This window comes from Montipora capricornis, chromosome 8 (assembly GCF_036669925.1).
Source record: "Montipora capricornis isolate CH-2021 chromosome 8, ASM3666992v2, whole genome shotgun sequence".
Taxonomy (NCBI): domain Eukaryota; kingdom Metazoa; phylum Cnidaria; class Anthozoa; order Scleractinia; family Acroporidae; genus Montipora; species Montipora capricornis.
The window spans coordinates 49,785,535-49,795,534 of NC_090890.1; the positions used below are offsets into that span (position 1 = coordinate 49,785,535).

Genomic DNA, 10,000 nt, shown 5'->3' on the forward strand with positions numbered 1-10,000 from the left:
AAACATATCAATATTAAGATAGCTAAGAGTCCTTTTTTTTAAATTTTCTGTCCACTAAACCAAAGTTGATAGTATAATATAAAATATTCTAATTGGTAACAATTGCTTAGTCCAGTGCCTTAAGGTTTTCTTAAAGTCTCTAAGAATCATAATATGGTAATTTGATTTGATAGTTCCAGTTAAATTAATCAATGGTTTACGCGAATACAAAACTGTTTTGAAAAAACGCACAATGTTCAAGGTCAACGAAATTACAGCTTTCTGCATTTTTAAGAGCACTTGACTGCCTTTCCTTCCCACCAACTTGGTCATCTTTTCTTCCAACTCTACGGAATATCCACCAAGAACGTCCATGATGACGTTTTACTGTTCCAGCTTGTATCCTTTGAATTGCTGTTTTAACTCATCTCTGATGTCCATACTTGCGGGTGTTTTCCACGTCTTTCTTGCCGCGATTCTCGGTCCATGGGCAGCTCATTCCAGTGTTGCGATCTTCTTGTCTTTGTGGTTAATGATGCGGGCATCTATCCTGTTAGCACGTACTTCAGTATTTGCCGTGTACACGGGGACGTGTTTTTAAGTGTTTAATCACCTTTTCTTCATCCACCTTTACATCTGTGCTTTGAACCTGCTGCCCTCTCTTGAAGTTAATTACTGAACATTTCTGCGACTTCCATTCCAGACCAATATCTTTCCTTGCATCTTTGGTGGTTTTGAGGACGGTGTTGAGCTTACTTTCAGAAGTTTCACAGATTTTAAGGTCATCAACACATAATGAATTTGTGATCTTCCAGTCTATTGGTTTCGATAACTTATAGCCATCGGTTGCTTTCAATTTCCATGCCATGTTTAAATACAGAGTGAACAGACGAGGGCCGGGCATAACGCGTCTCCTTGTGGTAACCTTTTGTTAAATATGATATCACACTGTTCCTGACCTTGACTCGTTTTATAGCAACGATGCGTGTATTCCAGCTGTTAGTCCGATTGCTGATGACATTGCATATCCATAGAGGGAGTCGGTGAACCTTCATCATCTTGAGAAGCCAGTTGTGAGACATAGAGTCATAATCTTTTCCTTCTATGGCAATCTTTCGATCAATCAGGAGACTATCCATCGTGCTACTGCACCCTTTCTTTGCACCTCTCTGTTCTTTCTCCATCAAGCTATACTGTTCTAAGTGATTATCAATAGACCGAATGCATAAATGGCGGCCAAAAAAATATTATTTTGTTTATGTGCTAATTAGCCTCACTAGCCTCGTTTGCATGGACAAAATACAAAAGAAAGGTTGCTTGAGAGCGAGGCTAGTGAGTCTCATTAGCACATAAACAAAAGAATACATTTTTGGCCGCCATTTATGCATTCGGTCAATAGGGACAAGCAGACAGGAAGTGAACCATTTGTACAATATATTCAAGCAAGTAATTGACCTTTGATTGTCACTCGTAAAGTTACCAGGTTTGGGTATTGAGGGTTTGCATCTGACGTCACGGCCGCCATTTTGGTGTACCGAACAATGCAGTAAAACGTCTTTTGGGAATTTGACTCTATTTTTATGCAAAACGTGTGGGGCCATTTTCTATTGTTTTGTACACCAACATGGCCATCTCGTCACGTAGATGAAAACCGAGAATCAGTATTGATTTTCCTTCCGAAAACCACAGTGGAAAGTCCTCCATTCTTCTCGTGATGGTTTAGAATGCCTTAATGATGTCATTAGCATTTTCCACCAGAAGGTGGCAATCCAGTCTGGCCCAGGGGCACTCCATTTCTTCTTTCTCCTCATCTCATTCCTGATCGTTTCTTCATGCGCATAGGAGCTTACGAAGCTCAGAACGTTGTCGTCAATCTTGCTCTGCGGATTGTTTCGAAATCATTGATTCCGCTCCTACTGAATTTCGACTTAAACTCAAGGAGGCTATGCATATAAATTGGGAAAGGCCTAATTTAAACCAACAAGTTCATCACGTCAACCTGACACTTACGCTTTAGGCTCTACATTCTTTCAAACACTCTGTAACTCACTCAAATATGCAATTCTTGTCACTTAATCATCATTAATTATGCATGTTTCGCCTAGTTGTTATATAGTCCTAACGGCTTTTCAAATATTCTGTAACTGACGATGATGTTCGTAACATGGAAACATGTCTTGGAAATTAAAACAAATGTAATTTTCTTAAAGATAACCATTTGCTTTCTGCTGTCTCGACATCTGGGCTCTATTATTATTATTATTATTATTATTATTATTATTATTATTATGATTATTATGATTATTATAGTTTACAGTGCTATTAATTGCTTCTTTCAGTCTCCTTGAACCGGGGCCAATCCACCAATCCTTGGTCCTGAGGTACCAGGGGACTTTTTTATTCGATGGACAGAAACCTTCTCAGTATGCGCGCCGTTCCTAGGAGGACGATCTTTTGCAGCTCATTAATGTTGCTGGTTCCAGGGATCTTTCCTAAGTTCTGGTCCATTCCCTCTCTAAGAAGTCCCAGCGCACCAACAATAACCGGCACAGTCTCTGTTCTCATTCCCCACATTCTCGCGATTTCGATCTCGAGATCTTTGTACTTTGAAAGCTTTTCAATGAATTTCGTTGAGGTGTTTCTGTCGGCTGGTACTGATACATCTCAGCATGGTCTTTGATCACTATATCAGGCTTATTCGCTGACAGTTCCCTATCAGTATTTTATCAGTATATTATCAGTATTATTATCAGTATTATTATTATTATTATTATTATTATTATTATTATTATTATTATTGTCAATCGAAAATAGCAAGTCTTAAGCCCTGGTCAAACAGCGCATGATATTCGATGATAGTTGATTCTCTCCAAACTATCATCAACTATCACCAACTATCATTCACATGGTCAAACGGCCAAAGAAGTTCGTGATAGTTGATGATAGTTCGCCTGTAGTCGCGCAAGCAAATTCACGCGAGCAGCTAGTTCCAGGCTCTTTCCGCGTAAAAATGTGAACACTAAAATCAAGAGAAAATTAAGGTACAGAGAAGGAGGCTCCCGGTCCAGCCCTTGGGATATGTAATGTCCACGAAAGTTATTTTTAGACGAGCGGAAGTCTTCCGAGACGTCCGCATGCAGGCCAACCTCGGTCCGATTTTTGAGAGAAAATATATATTCATCAGCCTTCCACGTGAGCCATCATTTTCTCTTTTCACTAAGAACCTGAGAGCGAGGCAAGACTGCATGCGGACGGACATCTCAGAAGACAGACTTCCGCTAGATCAAAGACTTCCGCTCGTCTAAAAATAACTTTCGTGGACATAACATATCCCGGCCAACGCCTTGAGCCTCCCTCTCTGTCCCCTCATTTTCTCTTGCTAAAATGGCTTAAGTATGAATTTATCGCGACGAAAGAGGGCGGCAGCTTGTTTACTATGAATTGCCCTTCTTGACCGCTGAACGTTTTTTTCGCGGTGTCTCTTCTAATTCGTGCAAGTTGACGCTTTCTTCAGAAGATATCTTCTCCATGTTATCTTGGTCTTCAATATTTTCTTCGTCATGATTATCATCTTGGATGTAGACACGAATTTCTCAAGCTGCAGCTGAGCCTCGCGAGGAACTTTTAGCGGCCATTTTAAACGAGCCCGCCGAATTTCGGGGAAAACAGCTGACCAAACACTATCATGAACTATCATACGCGTGGTCAAACGAGAAAAACTATCGACTATCATGAAGAATTTGAACAAGCTCAAAATGAACGATAGTTGATGATAGTCGATGATAGTGTATGATAGTTGGTGGTCAAACGAAAGGGCGAGCTTCAACTATCATCGATTATCATGCGCTGTTTGACCAGGGCCTTCAGGAAATCGAATAGTAACTGACCTCTACGCTGGAGGCGACTCGGAATTCCAACACGGCTCCGAGATTATCAGCAACTTTGACAAAAAACTTGATCTTATAATCATATTTCTGATCACCATAGGGCAGACGAATTGCAGTGCGAAACGACTTGAATCCATTTCCCAAGGACTCTCGGGTAGCGCCATTGTCCATTGAGTAGAGAAACTTGTAGCTTAGAGGTTTGTCCACGTCTTGAAATCCTTCACACGAGACGTTGAATTTGGTGGCCAGATTTTCGCCCTCGAGCGGCCTCACCACACAACTGCCTTTTGCTGGTGGTCCGTTCACCTCGAATGTTTTACTGACCATTCCCCATCGGCTGTCAGGAAACTTTCCCTTCAAAACAACTTTATAACCAACCGGTTTTCCTGCGTAAAAAAAATAGGTTATTTTGAAGGGTGGTGTGCAGTTATCTTGAATATAAATACTTTTTTCAGCGTATGTAGTTCCAACCATTTTTCACCAACACCAGGGGCGGATGCAGGGGCGGGGGTGAATAGGGCGGCTGGCCACCCTCCATTTTGGCTCCTTTCTTTTTTCTTTTTTTTTTTTTCTTTTTTGAAGTCAATTGCATTTTTGGGTTGATAAAATTATATTTACAAATTATTTACAATCTTACGATATGCCACCCTGCTAGCAGAGCCTTTCTTTTGCTTGCCCGATTTTGGCGTTCTCGAGAAAGGCTCTGCATGAATCGAGTAAGTTCTTTTTTGAATATGCGCTGCATGTTGCCAGGATACAGTCTCGAACCCAAGCCTAATATGCCAGATCTCGCCGCCATCTTGGTTTTTCATGCCAGCGGGCTCAATTATAACCATCGGTTTTGTCACTAAACGGACGCTCGCACTGGAAAAACCGGTTTGACGAGAGAAAACAAGATTGACTAGTCCAGAAGTTCGGGCTGCGGCGGCTTCAAAGAGTTGACGCGATTCGGGCAGAGCCTACTTTTCTCCTCCTCAGTAAAGAAAAAGACAAAAGGAGGCTCTGCTCGCAGGGTGGCGATTATTATTTCAAATCTAGATGGCCTATCTCTTCGCGTAGGATGTACTAAGGTACCACCCAGGTATCTGATTTCCTCGACTCATAAAAAGTAACGAAGAAATCTCTTTATTTTGTAGTTTTTTAGCAGAGTATTTCTATTTATCTGCTTTTTATAGTATTTTTATTTTTACTAATATTTTTAAAAATACAACCACACTTTTGAGTTTAAGGAATATGTTTCGATGTTTCAAACATCATCATCAGCTATAGTGAGTGTAACATTAACATTTTTACAAGATAATCCGTGTATATATATGACTATCAATACAATGATTCTTTGTAGATTAAATGTTCGTTACGAGTAGGTAAAATTCAAACTAACCAACTATATTATAGAAAACACAACTGACATAACGGTAAAAGCTTAAAAGTGTAATGCTAAACTGACATGATCAACTTGTTTGTTGAGTTCGGGTTTCAACCGATCAATGTGGAAGCTCTCCTTGATTTTGAGTTGATAGAAAGATAACTTCTGTTCCTTTCACTTACAGTGACTCAGTTGTTAATATCTCGTCTTATAAGCTGTGTGACGAAGAACTTGATATTTTGAAATTTGGTTTTACATTTGCCATAAAACCTCCCCATATCAGCAAGAGTCAAGTGTTCACGACATTTGAACTTCTCCATGATGACCTCAAGAGGCATCTTTCGGATAAGACCAAAGCCAATGAAGTCCGGAATGAGATACACCATTTAGCCACCAGTTATGTGAACTCTTTTAAGCCTTCAATGAATGACTTAAAGAAACATGAAATAATAAAAAGACTGAAACATAACAAGGACTTCATCATCCTGAGACCAGATAAGGGGAACGGAGTCATAGTTCTTGACAAGGTAGTTTACAATAAAGCTATGGTTGATTTGTTGAGAGACAACTCTAAATTTAAAAAATTGGAATCTGATCTCACTCTACGCAGGGAAGGTCAGTTACAGCGGTTTTTACCTAAACTTAAGAAAAAAGGTCTCTCAGATTCTAACATTTATCGTGAAATTTATCCTTACCTAAAGTGCATAAAGTCAACGATCCTAAAACTGTCCCACCTCCTTTCAGACCCACTGTGTCATCAATAGGCACTTACAATTGCAACTTTGCTAAGTATCTTTGTTCTTTGCTTAAACCCACATATCTTCCGAATTTTGTGCAACAAATACGTTCTCTTTTGGCCAAGAAATTAAACAGTTTGATTTCAGCAACAAGTTTCTAGTTTCCTATGATGTCACTAACCTTTTTACAAATATCCCTTTATCTGAGACGATTGATTTAGCCGTCAACGCCATAATTGATGGTAACATGAATTCAATTTTTTATCCAATGGTTGTTTTTACGATCGAATAGATGGAGTGGCAGTGGGTTCACCTTTAGCCCCTGCATTAGCGAATTTCTTCATGGGTCATTATGAAAAGCTTCGGTTGGAAAAATACAACGGTAGCCAAGTATTATATTATCATAGATGTGTAGATGACATTATTTGTTGTTTTCAAAATTCTCATGAACTTCTCCAACGGTACAACGGTAGCCAAGTATTATATTATCATAGATATGTAGATGACATTATTTTTTTTTTTCAAACTTCTCATTATGCATATGTGTTTTTTCAATAACTTTACAAATGCCATCCAAACATTAATTTTACAATTTAAACAGAAACATATGGCAAATTGCTTTTTTTAGATGTATTGTTATCCAAGCAGCGATCAAGTAACAATGAATGTTCTTGTATAGAAACACAATTTTGTTGTCTTCTCCACAATGTTCTTGTATCACTTCTGTTTTTCGAAAAAAGACTTACACTTCCAAATTATTTCAGTTTTACTCCCTTTCAGTACAAATTAGGGTTAATTAAAAGTCTCATCAACAGGGCATATGAAATTAACAACACTACCCAGGGTTTTCAAAACGATATCAATACTCTAACTACTATTCTGAAACATAATAGTTTCCCAGTCGGTTAATTGACAAGTTCGTTCAAGGTTATCCACAGGCAGACAACCCTAAGGATGCGAGAGCGGGTGATGTCACCTTATTTTGAGACAGTTGTAACGGCCGTTTCAACTGATCGAGGAAAACGTTCCATAAAAACTTCAATCGCGATGTTTCTTTTCGAAACATGATTTATTTTATGGACAGCCAGATAAATAAAGTTCACTCACCCACTATTTTCTGCGTTGTCCTGGTTAATTTGATTTTGATCAAATTCCAATACTGGCTCAGTCATGTCCCCGACCTCGTTCCCAGGATCTCTCTTCTCTGCCTCCATTGTCGTTGGAGGCAGAGAAGAGGAGACCCTGGGAACGAAGTTGTCCTATCCCGATCATATCACGATGGGAAATTGAAAATCGAGCAGGATTTTAAGGTTGCTCAGCCGTGTAAATGCGATGATTTTTGGCACGATGCTAGCAAAATTGTCGAATTTTTAAGTGCCCAAGGCTGGGAGGCGAGCAACCTTCGGAAGTGGGAGAAATTCGGCTAAATTCTGGAGGCACTCGGCCTTGAGCGGTCTTGGAAGTTGCACGCCTTGTCTATTTATATTAGGGAGCTTTAGCAACGACAACGGCGACGGCAACGAGAACGTCACCTCAAAATATAAATTCGTGTTATTGTAATCGCTTCGTTACTATTTCAACTTTTTTAATATCACGGAGGTGTGGTAGTTCCTCAAAAATGACTTTGGTAGGAACGGTGCTCAATTTAGGGCAGAAAATGAAAATTTATCCTCAAGTAATGACGTTGTCCATAAAACCTCAAATTTGGCTATTTCACGCTGTAGTTTTGCTGACGACGGCAAAGAAATAGACAAAAGTGAAAAACACACACGTGCAGGGCGTGCAAAGCTATTAGGGAGCTTTAGCAACGACAACGGCGACGGCAACGAGAACATCAAAAATTTGCATATTTAGTGGGCAAAAACAACAGCTTTGCACGCCCTACACGTGCCTTTTTTTTTTTTACCATTTCTTTGCCGTCGTCTGCAAACCAGCGACGCGAAATGACCAAATTTGAGGTGTTATGGAGAACGTCAGCACCTGGAGATAAATTTTCACTTTTCTCCCCTAAATTAAGCGCCGCTCGTAACGGTTTTTTTCCTGAGGGACTGAAACACCTTTGTCATATTAAAAGGCTTGGAATAGTCGCAAAGTGATCGCAATAACGTGAATATATGTTTTTACTTGACGTTCTCGTTGCCGGCCCCGTCGTCGTTGCTAAAGCTCCCTATTGTCTTTGTCTACTAAATATGCAAATTTGTGACGTTCTCGTTGCCGTCGCCGTTGTCGTTGCTTAAGCGCCCTATTGTATGTGACGACGCGCCGGATCTGAAGGGGAAATCGAAGCGTCCCAAAACCCATCAAATCACTCAGGACAAGGCATAAAATAGTGGGTGAGTGAACTTCATTTATCTGGCTGTCCATAAAATATATTTTTGAAAAGAAACATCACGATTTGAAGTTTTTATGGAACATTTTCAAGATCAGTTGAAAAGTCCGTTACAACTGTCTAAAAATCAAGAAGAGCTTCCATATTGAGCTGCTGAAACCCGAACTCAACAAACAAGTTGATCATGTCAGTTTAGCATTTCAGTTTTAAACTTTTACCATTATGTCAGTTGTCTTTTCTATAATATCGTTGGTTAGTTTGAATTTTACCTACTTGTAAGGAACATTTAACCTACAAAGAATCATTGTATTGATAGTGATATATAATACATGGATTATCTTGTAAAAAATTTAATGTTACACTCACTATGGCTGATGATGATTATGTTTGAAACATCGAAACATATTCCTTAAACTTAAAAGTGTGGTTGTATTTTTAAAAATAATAGTAACACTTGCGCTATCCAGACCATTTGGAGATTTTTCTTTTTGCTGGAACAGATACTGTTTACCTGACTTAGTCTTAAAGGTACAATAAAGGCCCGTTTAAACGTTTTCAACATTTGCTTCATCATGCATTCAACACTTTGTTGAACCAAATCTTCGGTGCGTTTGAACAGGTTGTCTAACATTGTTGAAAGCGTTGTTTTTGCGTCCAACATTAACCCAACATCCTTTCAACTTTTGTTGAACGACTGTCGGTCAAATGTTGAAACCGTTTAAACGGACCTTAATTAAGGGAAGATAACAAATGTGGCAATTATGAAATAGGCCACCTTATGACTCAATTACCAAGAAAAGCAATTGATCCTTGAGACCTTTCTTGTTCTTTACCTTTAAAAAATCCTGCTGGAATGATGAGGAAATCCTGCTTCATGTCTTTCGGTAATTCGTACTTGTGTTCGGCCGACACATCCTTGCATTTATCCTTATCCGTCGAACATTTTTTTATTGTCCACCGATACTCACTAATTCTCTTGTTGCCAGAGGATTGCGCTGCGCCTCTTAATGACATTTTAGTTGCCGGATTTACTTTTTTGGCACAGTTTTTAATGCACCTAAAAGGGAAACAAAAATTAAACATAGGTTATGGGCTGATATACCCCACATATACATCGTGTACAGTCTCCTGGTGGTTTACAATTCTGTGAAAGATAGACCACCAACATCGGGAGTCTACCTCCACTCTTCAAGAACAATGTGCGGATTCTTTAACGTCCGACAGTATTAATTTAACTAAATTTAATTTTATTTAACTTTATTCATCCAATAGATCATATTCGTATTCTCAGTATTGGAGTGGAACTAGCTTGCAATGGAAGCTAATGCGGGGGAATGTACTAAAAAGTATTTGCATTTGACAAGATTTCCCAGTGATGGTGATGAGGGAGAAAAACCGGAATATCCGGAGGAAAACCCTCGGAGTCAGATTCAGATCGATTGAAACTCAGCCCACATACGACCTCGGGGCCGAGGGTTGAACCCGTGACGTAGAGGTGGAAGGCACGGTTGATAACCGCTAAGGCGTCCTGACTGGCCGTAAGAGGGGGCCTACGGTTTATAGTTCTTATCAGAGAAGACCTTAGAATTTAACCATTTGCAGATGACACTACAAAAGCAGCACTTTTTCCTCAGTTATATTTTTAAGACCATGAGTGTTGGTCCAACCGGGGCGCGAATTCGAAGCAGGAATTCTCTTCCTC

At 39.5% G+C, this 10,000-nt stretch overlaps 1 protein-coding gene across 1 annotated transcript in view; it reads right to left on the bottom strand.

Annotated features, from left to right (window-relative positions):
* LOC138014094 (polycystin-1-like) overlaps nucleotides 1-10,000 on the bottom strand; it is an 80,681-nt gene that overhangs the window by 36,389 nt on the left and 34,292 nt on the right. The window contains 2 exon segments of the mRNA XM_068861122.1: nucleotides 3,867-4,252; nucleotides 9,132-9,355. Of these exon segments, the coding sequence (XP_068717223.1) occupies nucleotides 3,867-4,252; nucleotides 9,132-9,355 (610 nt within the window).